The sequence below is a fragment of the Macaca fascicularis genome, chromosome 9 (genome assembly GCF_037993035.2).
Source record: "Macaca fascicularis isolate 582-1 chromosome 9, T2T-MFA8v1.1".
NCBI lineage: Eukaryota > Metazoa > Chordata > Mammalia > Primates > Cercopithecidae > Macaca > Macaca fascicularis.
In genome coordinates this window covers 23,743,805-23,761,137 of record NC_088383.1, presented here as the reverse complement: position 1 = coordinate 23,761,137, position 17,333 = coordinate 23,743,805, and the positions used below count along the sequence as shown (strand labels likewise).

General features: G+C 37.4%; 1 protein-coding gene across 2 annotated transcripts in view; it reads right to left on the bottom strand.

Annotated features, from left to right (window-relative positions):
- Positions 1-17,333, bottom strand: part of ARMC3 (armadillo repeat containing 3) — a 115,922-nt gene that overhangs the window by 72,121 nt on the left and 26,468 nt on the right. For both annotated transcript variants that reach the window (XM_005564794.5, XM_005564795.5), the window contains exons 4-7: positions 11,671-11,796; positions 8,488-8,556; positions 8,051-8,226; positions 5,489-5,683 (exon numbers count right to left, since the gene is read on the bottom strand). In XM_005564794.5, coding sequence (XP_005564851.1) covers positions 5,489-5,683; positions 8,051-8,226; positions 8,488-8,556; positions 11,671-11,796 — 566 coding nt within the window. The remainder of the gene's footprint in view (positions 1-5,488; positions 5,684-8,050; positions 8,227-8,487; positions 8,557-11,670; positions 11,797-17,333) is intronic.

The following is a 17,333-nucleotide window of genomic DNA, read 5'->3' as shown; positions in this document are numbered from 1 at the left end:
AATGCTGTATATGCTCTGAATCAGTGTCTACCATATGGTGCCGTTTCTCCCATAGCCAGGATTTGTGGGTCCAGGAAGGGTAAACATCACCTAAGAATTTTGCGTCTTCTTCTGGGGTAAGCATTGGGAAATATTTGGTTGTGTATAGGATAGTTGTATCATGTTAGGTAAAAGTATGATCTCATCATTGTCTTTATTTGAAGATTATGATTTAAGATGCATATGGGTACCAAATTGACAAGGAGAAAACTTGCGATGAATTTTTATCTGGGCCACAGTACTCAACTATTTGGCCAAATATTATCCTAGATGTTTGTGAAAGTACTTTTTATATGAAATTAATGTTTAAAACAGACGTTGAGTAAAACAGATTACTCTCCATGATGTGGGTGGACCTCATCTAATCAGCTGAAGGCCTTAATAGGAAAAGACTGATCTACCTGGCCACAGAGGGAATCCTGCCAGTAGAGCACCCCTGGACTCAAATTACAACACTTCTCTGGGTCTTCAGCCTACTGGTCTAACCTGTGGATTTGGGACTTGCCAAGCCTCCAAAATCACATGAGCCAATTCCTTAAAACAACTACCCGCCCACCCCCCCTCCAACACACACCCACTGACATGGTTTGGCTCTGTGTCCTAACCCAAATATCGTCTCAAATTGTGATCTCCAGGCAAATTAACTAACATAATCCCCATGTGTCAAGGGAGGGACCTGATGGGAGGTGATTGGATCATGGGGGCAGCTCCCCCATGCTGTTCTCGTGACAGTGAGTTCTCATGAGATCTAATGGTTTTATACGTGTTTGACAGTTCCTCCTTCACGTGCTCATCTGCTGCCGTGTAAGATGAGCCTGTTTCTCCTTCTGCTATGATTATAAGTTTCCTGAGGCCTCCTCAGCCACTAGGATCTGTGAATCAATTAAACCTCTTTTCTTTATAAATAACCCAGTCTCAGGTGGTTCTTTATAGCAGTGTAAAAATGGACTAATACACCCATATACACAGGCACATGTACAATATACATGCATCATGTTGGTTCTATTTCTCTAGAGAACTCTAATATATGGTATAACTCAAAATCTGAGTATAAACTATTCCCAGACCCCTGACTGACCACTAAACTACACATGCATGGAAGAGATCCCAGGAACCCTGGTGAAAATAAAGAGGCAAGGACTACAAAACATTGTATCTTATCCTTGAAGAGGGAGCTGTGCTAGGTGAGATTTATTACTTTACTGCTTTTAAATATGGTGCATTCCTCAATCCATGTGCAGCTCGTCTGGAGGAGTGCTGAAACCTTACTGTTCGTAGGTGTTAGAGGTCAGAGCCTGAGACTGATAGAGGAGCCACAGGTGACCGCCAAACTGTAGAAGCTCTGGGGAGACCTCCATGGAGTCAGGCTAAAAACAGCAGCAACCAGAAACTATAAGAACTGAGCAGAGATACCAGCTGCACCACTAGTGAGACAAAGTGTGTAGTTCACCACCTACTAGAGCAAAATAGCCACAATCCTCAGACGGGCACAACAGAATCTGGAATCACTAGAAAGTATTATCTACAATGCTCATTCTTAACCATGCAGAAAAGAAACAGGAAAGTGTGACTCAAAGTCAGAAGAAAAGGCAGTCAATAGAAATCTACTCTGATAGGGCCAGATGTTGGTGGATTAAGTAATTAAAGACTTTAAAGCAGCTATGATAAATATGTTCACAGAGGAAAGCTCAATAGAGAAATGACACTTCAAACATGGAAATTTAAGACTTGAAAAGTACAAAAACTAGAAAAAATCACTAGATGGACTAAACAGCAGATTAGAGATGCCAAAAGAATCAGATAAATTGAATAGAGATCAAAAGATGTTATTTAATCCAAAAAATTGAAGAAAAATATGCAAAGCTTTAGAGTCTTGTAAAATATCAAGCGAGACAACATATGTGTAATTGGGCTCCAGAGGGAAAGAAGGAATAGGAAAAATATTTGCATACATAATGACTGAAAAATTCCATGATTGGCAGAAAACACTAATTTACAGATCTAAGAAGGTCAAGCACCCCAAGCAGGAGATACAATTATATCACTTCGATGCAGAAGAGAAATGCAGAAAGCCAAAGATAAAGAGCAAAGTGTTAAAAGCAGCCAAAGAAAAGTGACACATCATGTACAGGAAGATAGTTAAGCTTGATGGCTGAATTTTCATCAGAAATATTGGCATTCAGAAGAAATTTAAAAATGCTAAAAAGAAAAAACTAGCAGCCAAGAATTTTTTATCAAGCAAAAATATCTTTTCAAAATTAAAGGCAAAAGGAAGCTACTTCCAGATAAATTTAAAAGACAGAATTCATGCCATTATATTCACACTATAAGAAATGCTAAATGAGGTTCTCCAGAAGGAAATGACCCTGATGACAATGTGGATCTACAGGAAAAAATGAAATCAGAAATCATAAATATGTGAGTAAATATAAAATATTAAATATTGATGGACAGATGAATATATGCATAAGTACTAGACAAACACATATGAATGTATAATCCTTAATATCTTGAGGACACATGATATGGGACTCTTCAAAACAATTATCACATTGTGTGGTTGGGTTTATAATGGACACAGACATAAAATATGTAACAATATTAACAGTAGGAAAAGTAGAGATATTGTTAAAAGGTTCTAGTATTTTACTTCAAGTAGTTCAATATTAACTCTAGACTATTATAAGTTAAAGTTAAGTTGCATATTGTAATCACTACAGCAACCACTAAAAATAGAACAAACAAATACAGCAAAAAAGCCAAGAGAAGAATTACAATGTAACACTAAAAAAATTAACACTACAGGGGCTGGGTGCAGTGGCTCATGCCTGTAGTCCCAGCACTTTGGGAAGCCAAGGCAGGAGGATCACCTGAGGTCAGGAGTTTGAGACCAGCCTGGCCAACACGGTGAAACCCCCCTTTCTACCCAAAATACAAAAATTAGCTGGGTGTAATGGCACATGCCTGTAATCCCAGCTACTTGGGAGGCTGAGTAGGAAAATCACTTGAACCCAGGAGGTGGAAGTTGCAGTGAGCCAAGATCGTGCCACTGCACTGCAGCCTAGGTGACAGAGCAAGACTCCATCTCAAAAAAAAAAAAAAAAAAAAAAAAACTAACACTACAAAAGGCAGGAAGAGAGGAACTGTGGAATAAAGCAACAGGTCAGACAAATAAACAAATGGCAAGCTTAAATATAACCAAATCAATCATTTTATGATAATTGAAAACGAAGCAAAAGATAATTAAGTAGAAACTGACATATTAATATGTGTTCATTCCATATACATATATTATCTCTTTAGTTCCTTTTAAAAAGTGTTTTATATTTTTTAGTGTACAGATTTAGCAAAAATTTTGATAAATTTATCTCCACGTAGTTTATATTTTAGGAATGTATTATAAGTCCAATTGTACTTTTTGTTTTGCTGTTTTGTTCATTGCTCACATATAGAAATACGATACATTTTTATGTATTGAACTTTCATCCTGTGACCTCGATAGATCTATTTATTAGTTCTAGTAAGTTTCTGTAGTCTTCTTAGGATCTTCTGTACATGTGGTCATACAATCTGAATAAATATAGATGCAATCTGTGAATAAATACAGTTTTACTTCTTCCTTTCCAGTTTGTTAGTCTTTTTGTTTGTTTGTTTTTGTGAGATGGAGTCTTGCTCAGTTGCCAGGCTGGAGTGCAGTGGTGCGATCTTGGCTCACTGCAACCTTCAACTCCCTGGTTCAAACGATTCTTCTGCCTCAGCCTCCCAGGTAACTGGGATTACAGGCACTTGCCACCATGCCCAGCTAATTTTTGTGTTTTTAGTAGAGATGGGGTTTCACCATGTTGGCCAAGATGGTCTTGATCTCCTGACCTCATGATCTGCCCACCTCAGCCTCCCAAAGTGCTGGGATTATAGGTGTGAGCCACTGCGCCTGGCCCCAGTTTGTTAGTCTTTTGTGTTACTTATTTATTTGGCCTTATTGCCCTGGTTCCAACCTCCAGGACAATGCTGAATAAAAATTATGGGAGCAGACACCTGTGCCTTGTACCTACTCTTAGGTGAGGATGGGGACGAGCATTTTTATTTTTCACTCTCTATATTTTTGTGTTCTTTGAGTTTTTCCCATTAGAATATATACACATCAGTTCTTAAAAAATCCTTCTCACATATTTCCTAGCTCTAACCATAGGCAAGTTATTCAACCTCTTTGAGAAGCATTTTCCTTATCTGTATAATAGGATTAATGCTATAATAGGTATATATGATTATATACGTAATGATACAATTATTACCAATACTTTCATTTCATAGATAAAAATACCATCACATTCCTCAAAGAATTACAAATTTAATAAAATCACAATGCCTGCCACCTAGTAGGTGCTTCCATCCCTTTTCCTAATTAAAAAAAGACAGGTAAAATATCAGATAGGCGAGAATATGTGGCATATCAGATAAACCCTGTGGTTTGTCACTTTCTACCTGTGTGACATAAGGCAAATTAAGTAACATTTCTGGTTTCAGTTCCCCTTTTAAACAGGATAAAATGTTTGCTATACAGTGTTACTAGCATTTTGCATCACAAATGTAATTATAGGGGATCACATATGGGATCCACAAATCAAAGGCAGGTAGGTCCACATGACTGGGAACATGCTTGTGCCATCTCTGCTCTTTTATATTGTACTTCATTTTCCCAGTGCTGTATAGTCAAACTGAGTTCTGGCTTTTTAGAAAAAATTTAACAATTGGATAGTTTGAAACATAATACAAAGTTATTACTCTATTGTACTCCTTCAATATGTTCCTATCTCTGGAATCTCTAAGAGGTACTTCAAGCAGATTTCTGTGATTAGAATTTACTTAATTTACTAAATATTAAAGTAGGGATACTGGATCTGAAATCTGTTTATTACTGTTTCACTAAGGAGTTAGTGGCTAAAGACACCAGACACATTCAGAAGCGATCTGGACCACTCAAGTCAATTAAATGGTTTTCAATAAACTGCTAGATGAGTTTTTGTAACCAAGAGATCCTAGAAGGCACAGATATTCTTAAAGTTTGATTCTTAAGGGGCTTATTAGCAACTGTGGACATTTAACTCCAATATTATTAAAATGTATATAGAAGGTAAATTATGCTTCTGCTTTATCCCAGAGAAAACCATAATGAAGGTTAAAAGACTCACCCTAGGGGTTTTAGGAAATCAAGAGGAAGATCATAGACAAGAATTTAAAAATCTTAAGTTTGATAAACCAGAAGGCTTTTAAAATTAGTTTATAATGGTCCCTACAATTACCCTGATTTAAACAGGCCAATAACCTTTATGTAGCAATAAGCAAATTAATCCATTACACTTAATACACATTAAATATAATAAAATTTCATTTTAAACATTTGGGAGAGATACATTTCCTCATAGAGAGTCAAATGAATGAAACTAAATACCTTAGTTTCTAGGATCTTAATAAGATGGTCCAATCCTTGATTGTCTCTTAGCATTGTTCGAGACTCCTTATCATTTGTAATAACACCTAAGGTTTTGAGAGCCAACAACTGAATCACTGGATATTCTGACTTCAAGAGCTCTAAGATAGGAGGTATTGCATTTAGTTCTTGAAGTGTAGTTCGACACTGAAAATCCTGCCGCAAAATACAGATAATCAAAACAATATTTTTTTTAAGCAAAATACATTCTCAAGAATGGAGAAATTCTGTTTTCTAACACAAGAACATAAGTTACAATTTTCCCATCTTTTACTCCAGATTCCCTTCCAAAATAACTCACAAAAATAAGAAATCTTTCCATTGACAACACCAAAATTTATTTTAACTGTAATATGTAGATATTGTCTACAACAAAATATACATGGTCTATGTCTTTTGTAGTATCTATTGTTTATTAGACAGCAAATTCTGATTACTCTAAACAGCATTATAATAAAATCTATGCATAATAAAATTCTTTTCACACTTGGATACACTGCTTCAAATAGTAATTAATACAATGATATGGCATTGATTCCTTATTATCTCATTCAAATGGATTCTTTATGAAATACTTATTAGCATGCAGTACTGTTGACAGGCCCTCTGCATGCAAATTTAAAGCAGGTTTATTCAGATACATGACCTTTATTTAAGACATTTACACAATCAAGAGGTCATTGTAATCCAGACAATTGTTGTGCTTGTATGTCTGTGATTCTGTGTGAGTGAAGAAGTGGGTGGTTGGGGGAGCTTAAGAAAACAAGCCAAGAAGCCATGAAAAGCTCCCAAACTCTTTTAAGACATGACACCTTTAATCAAAACATTTATAAATAATCAAAACATATATAAAATATACTATTTTATATTTACACTATTTTTTATATTTTACTATTTTACTATATGTATTTATAAGGCAGAAAAGACTCCAATTGTAGCTTAGCTTTCCCCTGTCCATCCTTCAGTTGATCACTAATATTCAGCTTCCTTTAGACACAATTGTAGGTTGCTTTTTGTCATGGATTGAATTGTATCCCTCCAAAATAAGTGTTGCAGTCCTAACCCCAGTACCTCATAATGTGACCTTATTGAAAACAGGGTCATTGCAGATGTAATTAGTTAAGATGAGGTCATCCTGGAGTAAGGTGGGCCTTTAGTGGTGTCCTTGTACAATTAGTGTCCTTAGGAGAGAGAGATGACAGAGGGAGAGCTTGCTGGAATGCAACCACAAGCCAAGGGATGCCACCAATGGATGGCCACTACATGAAGATGGGAAGAGGAGAGGAAGGGTCTTATGTAGTCTCAGCAGGGATGTGGTCCTACTGACACCTTGATTTTGGACTTCTGGCCTCCAGAACTGTGACTGTTTGTAGTTTTAAGCCACCTAGTTTGTAGTACTTTGTTACAGCAGCCCGAGGAAACTAATACACATTTTTAAGCCAGTACTGCTGTTAAGAACCGTGGAGGTAATTATTTTTATTTCTTCTTGATTAAAACAATAGGGAAATATTGCTGTAAGGAGTCTTTGGATTTAAAACACAAATATGCTTACAGGAATATTTAATCAAATGATGTAAAGCCAAAGTAATGGGAGAAGGGAAAAGAGGGACTAAGCTTCCTCTTTAGGATGTCTTTTTTAGGGAGGGAGGAGGAGTGGCAACTGCATGCTGGGCCAGGAATTTTGCTTTTGCTGCCTTTTGACATGAGCCTGTTTGTCTCTCTCTGCCTGGATACGTTGCCTCTCCATTAATCCTCTTCTTCACTCTCGTTTTGGTATCTCCTCATTTCTTACTCTATTGACGGCCATTTAAAATTTGTGTCTTTCCAATTTCCGGTGATCTAAAGTTCATCAAATGTGTATGATAATTGTTAAGGAATCTAAGCAGCAGAGAAGGCTGTTCAAAGTATCAGGAAGCTGACCTGCTGTGGGCGTTAGGGTGTGTGTGTGTGTGTGTGTGTGTGTGTGTGTTCCCGGGGTGGGGGTTCAAAGGACAGGACTGTAGGGGAGGGGAAGGTTGACAGTTTATTTCCATGACAAAGGAAAACAGCACAGTGAGGTGGCGTCTTGCTATTGTGGACAATGAATTCTGTTCTGCACACTCAGATCATTAGATTTTTAGCAACAAATAAGCCTAAACCAAAATCTCAGTACATTGAATAGGGTATATATTACATCCGATGTGCTTAGACCACCAGGGTTCAATCAATAGTAACTGCCCAGGTTCCGCATATTAGATTTCTTGTTTCAAAAGAAGTACATTTTATTTGCATGCCATTCTATTCTTTAAAAATAGAAATACATTTCCAAAATACTTTTTCATAGGAAACAATGACTTATGTGAAAATTGAAAGATATCTACATTAAGCTTCCATTATTTTTTTTCTCTGAATGATAAATACCAGTAAAAAGAAGATCTAATGATGTAAAACTGGTGAGTTTTTAAAAGCTTTTTTCTATTTTTAATGGGAAAATAAATTCTAAAATCAGCTTTCGTCAGAACACTTTTTAGAAATTAATCTTACCTGCACCAAGTTGTAAATGCATTCCATAGAATTCTTCTTTACATCCGGGTCTGGGCTACTCAGTAGTCTGATGAGTGGCTCTAATCCCCCATGTTCAAATATTTGCACTTTACTGGTGTACTCTGCAGACATGTTTGCTAGACAAAGGCTAGCAAACTCATGGATAACTACTTCTTCTGTGTATCAAAAATAAATAACACAAGTATGCCAACTGCTTATTATTCAGTCACTACTTTAAAATATGCTTTGGAAACCAAAGCTCTGCAAATTGTATCTTGCTTATAGCTCACCTTTTTTATAAACTCAAAATTGAGTTGTGGTTTGAGAGATTTTAATAACACTTCACAATAGCTCATGAATGATTTTCAATATATAGTTTGATCAACTGTAAAAAAACCAGTTCCATTTTTTAAAACAGATATAGAATGCAAAGTTACCTTCTGGAGCGAGCTGGGCAATGACAGAATTCATGACATCTAACTCCCTTAACAATTTTTTAACATCATCTACAAAGGAAGAAACAGAATATTGATGTTTATTGATAATAATAATAGGCCGGGTATGGTGGTTCATGACTGTAATCCCAGCATTTTGGAAGGCTGAGGCAGGTGAATCACTTGAGGTCAGGAGTTCAAGACCAGCCTGGCCAACATGGTGAAACCTCTACCTTATTAAAAATACAAAAATTGGCCAGGTATGGTAGCTTGTACCTGTAATCCCAGCTACTTGGGAGGCTGAGGCAGGAGAATCGCTAGAACCTGGGAGGCAGAGGTTGCAGTAAGCTGAGATCACGCCACTGAAATCTAGCCTGGGCAACGGAGTGAGACCCTGTCTCAAAATAATAATGATAATGGCAGTATCTACTGAACACTCCCTTATGAGACAGGTAATATTATTATCTCATTTTACAGATGAGGAAATTGAGGCTCAAAACCACACAGCAAGTGGTGGGGCAGGTTTCTTGCCTAGGTGGGGCCAACCCAACACATTCTGTAGCCTGCTGTATTCCTCAATCCTGAGCTGTACTTCCTTCTAAGACACTAGAAACAATAACCATAAAAGTGCAAAATGTGCCTAGAACACATATCAGAAGAGTTGAGTTACTGTGTCCTACATTCATTTATTATGTAATAGTAATCTTTGTGTGTGTGTGTTTTGCTGGGAGGGTATTTTTAAATTCTGATTTTAATAAATCTTGTACAGAATGCAAGTAAGAATTATCCAGCCTATTTCAAGTAATACATCTTGATTGCTTACATTCAATTTGATTATTAGAAATGCCAAAAATGCTTAAAAATAAGTATATTGACTGTTGTAAAGTACATTTTATACTATTTTTGTCAGCCTAATTAAAGCTAGACAGGTATGCCTGTGTGCAGGGCTCTACCCTCAGTGCCACTACTAACCACCTGCATGACTTTGGGCAAATAAACGAATGCTTTGAGGTATCTATCCTACTTTTAAGATAAAGAGTTGCATAAGAGGTATTACAAAGCTTTGTGTGTGTGTTTGTTTTGAGACAGGGTTTCACTCTGTCACCCAGGCTGGGGTGCAGTGGTGTGACCATGGCTCACTGCAGCCTCAGTCTCCTGGGCTCAAGCAATCCTCCCACCTCAGCCTCCCAAAGTGCTGGGATTACAGGCGTGAGCCACCATGCCTGGCCACAAAATATTTTTGTTTCTCAGATTCCATGGTATGTAAATAGAATAAAACATAAGAAATAAAAAAAAAAACTTCCCTTTTTTGGTTATAATTTTCCTTTTTTGTTTTTGGTTAAACATTCAATGTGATACTAATATAGAATTGTTACACAGATAATCCTTGTGATAAATTTAGGAGAGCCCATAATTCAATTGAGTACTGCCTTATTTTAACTTCTCTATGCCTCTGTTAGCTCAGATGTAAAGGAAATAATAATAGTACCTACTTCACAGGGCTGTTAGATAGGATTAAATGATTTAATATATCAGTAGCACTTAGCACAGTGCCTGGCCCCTTGTCAGTGCATGTAAGTGTTATCTAGTATTATTATCATAGTCTAAGTCGGTGGGACATGCACTCCGCCATGACTGTCCTCATCCTGTTGCTATCTCGGGAAACACTCCCAGACTGCAGCCTTAGAGCACAACTACCATCAGAGCTCCCAAAGTCACTGCCTTCCACTGACTCCTCGCAGAGGGCCCCAGCAAAAGCAGTTTCTAGCTGAGGCTGTAATGGCACAGACGCCACATAAAACTGCCCTTCCACGTCTCTCCCCAACTTCCACTCATAACTGTCCCTGAACACACTCATACCACAAATCCCTGCTGGACATGGAATAAGGAGGCCTCACTGTCATCACACGGGGTCCAGGGAAAATGGCGAGCAGCGGGTAGGCAGGAAAGCTAGGAAAGAATTCGTGCTTGTGTTTTGCTGAGATTATCATAAGATGGGAAAGTATAATGATTTTAGCTACGTACCATGATAGGCATGTGTTTATTCATAGCTACCTACGTTTAATGTTAGAATTCAGTCTCCACTAAGAGTGTCATTTAAAATTTATTATGAGTTACAGGGTTTTTGGTGACTGACTCAAAAACTACCATTAGAAAATGACAAGGAAAACATATCCTGTTCATAAGTCAGAGACTGCCTTTATTGGCATGGTGGTCAAACTGATATTCTAATGGACCTAATAGTGTCTTTTAACTAATATTATTATACCGTCATATCATATGATACTAATATGTTATTTAATATATAATGTATAATTACATATTAATATATTATACTAATGATACATAATATAATTGATATTAATTGTATTCTTGATATTAATCACATAATGTTAATCATGTACACGATTAATATTACATAGTATATATTATATATTAATAGAATAATAATATGACATATATGATTCCAAGCAAGTAATAGGTCTAAGAAGTAAATGCACTTTTTAAAATTTATTCTTTTGAGACAGTCTCACTCTGTCGCCCGGGCTGGAGTACAGTGGCGCGATCTCAACTCACTGCAACCTCCACCTCCTGAGTTCAAGTGATTCTCCTGCCTCAGCCTCCCGAGTAGCTGGGATTACAGGCACCTGCCAAATATGCCTGGCTAATTTTTGTATTTTTAGTAGAGACAGGGTTTCACCATGTTGGTCAGGCTGGTCTCGAACTCCTGACCTCAAGTGATTCGCCTACCTTGGTAAATGCACATTTAAATTTATCTTTTGTAAAATATAGTTTGCAGTTTCAAAAAAAATCAGTTTATCAAAACTCTTTAGGCTTTGTTCGCTAAGAAATATATATGAAATGTAACATACATGTAGGCAGGCAAATTACATTACACTAAAGAAAAAAACTTTAAGAGAAAATGATTGCTATCTCAGCTTGTAGGACTACCTCACCAACTCTGAGAGGAGTTTTTGCATGGATGTGCTTGCACATATTTTCCTATTTTAAAATTATCCCTTAAAATATGAAATCACACATTTGCTGCATTATACTGATAAAACGTTTTTGTGAACATTAAAGTCAGTTTAAATAAAATTGAAACAAATTCCTTAATGTTAAATTTAAAAGAATGATAATGCATTACATGGGATTATTTGATTATTTTTTAAAGTTGATACTTACTATTAGAAGCCAGGATTCCAAATATCATAGTAGCATTTCTTCTTACAATTTTATCTTCATGGGTGAGTAGCTTAGTTAAAGGTTCCACAGCTCCAAGTTCAAGGAGGGTTGCTTTATTTTCCTCACCTGACATCACACATAAAACAAAATCATACATGGATATTATCGATCTCATCAGCATTCTGCCTTGTGCCATTCCAATTTATTTGCCATTTGCCTTTCACATTATTCTTGGCTTACACTCGTATTTCCCTCAGAATAAACTTAAAGGACAGGCATCCTGGACATTTCCTCCTCTTCCTTCCCCTGTTTACAAAGCTGGCTTCATCTTGTCTTCAGTTCTGAGCTCACACTGCACCTCCTTGGAGCAGTCCCCCACAATCACCCTATCTACTGTCACCACATCCAAGTCTTTCTTATCCCTCTTTATCCTGTTGTTTTTTTGTCATATCACTTAACAAGCTCTGTGTTTTGCTTACCTACTCCATGATAACTCCCCATAAGGACAGATGCCCTTTCTGCCCTATTCTCTCATAACCTTAGCGCCTAGCACGGTGCCGGTCATGTAACAGAAACTCAACAAATACTTCCTTGCATAATTAATTAGTTCTAGCCCTTTTCTGTAGATTTGATAGAATTGTTTATAGATGTCATCACATTAATTTTATGTGCCAAAGCGACTGAGCTAAGGGATGCACAAATAGCTACTAAAACGTTTCTGGGTGTGTCTGTAACGGTGTTCCTGGAAGAGATTAGCATTTGAATCTCTAAACTGAGTAAAGACATGCACTCACCAGTGTGAGTGGGCAATATCCAATCTGTTGAGGGCTTGAGTAACAGAGAGTGTAAAAAGGAAAAATCCTCTCTCTTTTTGAGCTGGGACTTCCATCTTCTCTTGCCCTGGAACATTGGAGCTCCTGTTCTCAGGCCTCGGGACTCCAGGACTTTACAGCAGCTTTGGTTCTCTGGCCTTAGGACACAGACTGAATTACACCCCTGGCTCTCCCTATTCTCCAGCTTGCACATGGTATTGTCATGGGACTTCTCAGCCTCCACAATCATGTGAATCAATTCCCATTACAAATCTTTTCATATATTTCTACATATGTCCTATTGGTTCTCTTTCTCTAGAGAATCCTGACTAATACAATGCAAAAGATAACTGTAATAATAGAGAAAACTGAAATTGTGGAGGGGTGTTTATGGGAACTCTACTTCTCATTTCTCTTTTCTTTTTTTCTTGAGACAGGGTCTTGCTCTGTCACACAGGCTGGAGTGCAATGGCATGATCATGGCTCTCTGCAGTCTCAACCTCCTGGGCTCAAGTTATTCTCTCACCTCAGTCTCCTGAGTAGCTGGGGCTAGAGGCAAACACCACCATGCCTAGCTAATTTTTTTTTCAACTTTTGTTTTGTAGAGATGGGGTCTCACTATGTTTCTCAGGCTGGTCTCAAACTCCTGGGCTCAAGTGATCCTCCTGCCTCAGCCTCCCGAAGTGCTGGGATTACAGGCTCCACAAGCCACTGTGTCTGGCCTCATTTTTCTATAAACCTAAAACTGCTTACGGAAAAAGTCTAGAATTTTTAAAAACAATATATTCTATAAGTTGTGAGAAAAATTCTGCAAATATATGTCTGATACAGAAATAAAGAATGTGTATCCAGAATATATAATTTCTAAAACTGAATAAGAAAACAAGCAAATTTTAAAATATATATGAACAAATGATTTGAACAGATACATCACCAAAGAGGATATACAATGATGATAAAGTACATTTTCTCTGCATCATTAGTCATTAGGGAAATGCAAATTAAAACCACAATGAGATACCACTTCACAGCCACAAAGATTACTATAATCAAAAAGATGAACAGCAACAAGTGCCAGCTAGTGTAGAGCGAAATTAGAACCCTCATATATTGCTGGTGAGAATATAAAACGTACAAATCACTTTGGAAAATGGTTTAGCAGTTTCTTAAAATGTTGATGTACACCTACCATATGACCCAGGCAAACTGTGGTAAATCTATATAATGGAATAGCAATAAAAAGAAATGCTACAATATGAATTAATCTCAAAATAATTAGGGTGCGTGAACAGAGTCAGATTATATCATCTTCTATAAATCAAATAGAGATAGTTCTACCTCTTTCTCTAATTTGTGAGAAAGTTTTTAACTACAAATTTTCTGGATGCCTTCTATTTCTTTTTCTTGCCTGATTGCATTGGCAAGAACCTCCCATACAATGTTGAATAAAGACATCCTTCTCTTGCTCCTGATCTTAGGGGAAAAGCATTCAGTTTTTTACCATTAAGTGTGATGTAAGGCATAGGGTTTTTTTGTAGATATCTTTTATTAGGCAGAGAAAGTTTATATCTATTCCTACTTTGCAGACATATTTTATCAGGAGTGGATGTTGGATTTTGCCAAAAAGGTTGTTTTGCATGTATTAAGATGATCGTATGGTTTTTCTTTTTTCTTAAAATTTTTTTTTTTCTGATTGCTGCTGTAATAACAAAACTAGTGGTTTAATAACAACACAAATTTATTATCTTATGGTTTGAAAGTCAGAAGCCTGATATATATCTCAGTAGGTGAAATTCAAAATGTTGGCAAGGCTATCTGTGCTCCTTGGGAGCTAAGCTCTATGGCAGAATCCATTTCCTTTTCTTTTCCAGGTAGCATGCCTTGGTTACTGAGTCCCTTTCATCTTCAAAGCCAGAAATCACACCCTTCTGACCTCTGTTTCCACCATCATATTGTCTCCAATTCTGTCTCTCTTGCCTTCTTCTTTCACCAATAAGGGCCTTTGTGATTGTGTTGGCCCAACCTAGATAATCCAAGGTAATCTCCTCATCTCAAAGAGAGTTGATTAGCAACCTTAATTTTATCAGCATTCTTATTTCTCCCTTGTCATGTAACACACTATTTTCATAGCTTCCAGGGATTCTGATGTAGATACTTTGGGGTTATTTTTCTACCTACCACACATGGTAAAATACCTTGAGTGATTTTCAGTTATTAAACCAATCTTGCAATCTGGGAATAAGAGTCATGTAGTCATGATGTGTTAGCTTTCTTTATATATTGCTGAATTTAATTTGCTAACATTTTGTTTAGAATTTTTACATCTATGTTAATAAGGCATATTGACTTGCAGATTTCTTTCTTGCCTTTTTCTGTTTGGGCCTTTATACAGTAGTGGTGGCTTCACAGAATGAATTGGGAAGTATGCCATCCTTTTCAATTTTCTGAAAGTATTTGTGTGTAATTGGTATTATTTCTTCCTTAAATGTTTGGTAGAATTCACCAGTAAAATCATCTGGACCTGGAGTTTTGTTTGTGAGAAAGTTTTTAACTACAAATTTCAGTTTTTGTAATATAGAGCTATTCAAACTGTCTTTTTCTTAGTGAGCTTGGAAATTTATATCTTGAAATAAACTTGTCCACTTAATCTAAGTTGTGGCATTTATTGGTATTAATTTATTGATAATATTCCTTTTATCCTGTTCATATCTGTAGGATCTTTAGTGATGTCCCTTCTCCCACTCCTGATATGGATAATTTGTCTTCTCTCTTATTTTGTCTATCAATCCATTTAGAGGTTTATCATTCTTACTGATCTCAAAAAGCAGCTTTTCATTTTTATGGCTCATCAATTTTTTTTGTTATCTATTTCACTGATTTATACTGAGATATCTATTACATCCTTATTACTAACTTTTGGTTTGTTTTTTGTTTTTGTTTTGAGACGGAGTCTCACTCTATTGCCAGGCTGGAGTGCTGTGGCATGATCTTGGCTCACTGCAACCTCTGCCTCCCAGGTTCAAGAGATTCCCCTGCCTCAGCCTCCCAAGTAGCTGGGACTACAGATGCGCACCACCACGCCTGGCTAATTTTCTGTATTTCAGTAGGGATGAGGTTTCACCTTGTTGGTCAGTATGGTCTCAATGTTCTAACCCCATGATCTGCTCACCTCAGCCTCTCAAAGTTCCAGGATTACAGGCAAGAGCCACTGCACCCAGCCTTGTTCTTCTTTTTCTAGTTTCTTAAGATAGAAGTTGAGGTTATTGGTTTGAGACTTTCCTTGTTTTCCAGTATAGGAATTTAGTGCAATCAACTTCTCTCTAAATACTTTTAGTGGCATCCTTTACTGTGTTTTAATTTTCAATTATGATTTTTGTTTTGATTTCTTCTTTGATTTGTGAGTCATTTAAAAGTATGTTATTTATTTTCTAACTACTTAACAATTATCCAGAGTTTTCTACATTATTGATTTCTAAGTCCACTGTGGTATGAAAATATATTTTGTGTTATTGGAATCACTTAAAATTTATTGAGGCTTATTTTATGGCCCAGAATATGATCTATTTGGATAAATGTTCTGTATGCACTTGAAAAAAAATGTGTACTCTACTGCTCTTAAAGTGTTCTATAAATATTAATTAGGTTAAATTCATTGATATTGTCAAATCCTTTATATACTTATATATTTTCTGTCTACTTGTTCTTTCATTTATTGAGAGGAGTATTTAAATCTCCAGCTCTAATTGTGGATATCTATTTCTCCTTGCATTATTAGCTCCATGTATTTTGAAGATCTCATATTTGGTACATAACTGTTTAAGATTTTTCGACCCAGGAAGCACAAAGGGTCAAGGAATTCCCTTTCCTAGTAAAGAGAAGCTGTGACAGATGGTACCTTGAAAATCGGGACACTCCCACCCTAATACTGCGCTTTTCCAACAGTGGTAGCAAATGGCACACCAGGAGATTATATCCCGTGCCTGGCTCATAGGGTCCCACACCCACGGAGCCTCACTCACTGCTAGCACAGCAGTCTGAGATCGAATTGCAAGGTGATAGCATGCCTGGGGAAGGGGCCGTTGCTGAGGCTTGAGTCGGTAAACAGAGCAGACCGGAAGCTCCAACTGGGTGGAGCCCACCACAACTCAAGGAAGCCTGCCTGCCTCTGTAGACTCCACCTCTGGAGGCAGGGCATAGCTGAACAAAAGGCAGTAGAAACTTCTACAGACTTAAATGTCCCTGTCTGACAGCTTTGAAGAGAGTAGTGGTTCTCCTAGCACAGAGTTTGAGATCTGAGAATGGACAGACTGCCTCCTCAAGTGGGTCCCTTACTGCCAAGTAGCCTAACTGGGAGACACCTGCCAGTAGGGGCCGACTGACACCTCATACAGCCAGGTGCCTCTCTGAGATGAAGCTTTCAGAAGAAGGATCAGACAGCAACATTTGCTGTTCTGCAGTATTTGCTGTTCTGCAACCTCTGCTGGTGATACCCAGGCAAACAGGGTCTGGAGTGGACCTCCAGCAAACTCCAACAGACCTGCAGCTGAGGGTCCTGACTGTCAGAAGGAAAACTAACAAATAGAAAGGACATCCACACCAAAACCCCATCTGTATGTCACCATCATCTAAGACCAAAGGTAGATAAAACCACAAAGATAGGGAGAAACCAGAGCAGAAAAGCTGAAAATTCTAAAAATCAGACTGCCTCTTCTCCTCCAAAGGAATGCAGCTCCTCACCAGCAACAGAACAAAGCTGGACAGAGAATGACTTTGACGAGTTGAGAGAAGAAGGCTTCAGGTGATCAGTAATAACAAACTTCTCCGAGCTAAAGGAGGCTGTTCGAACCCATC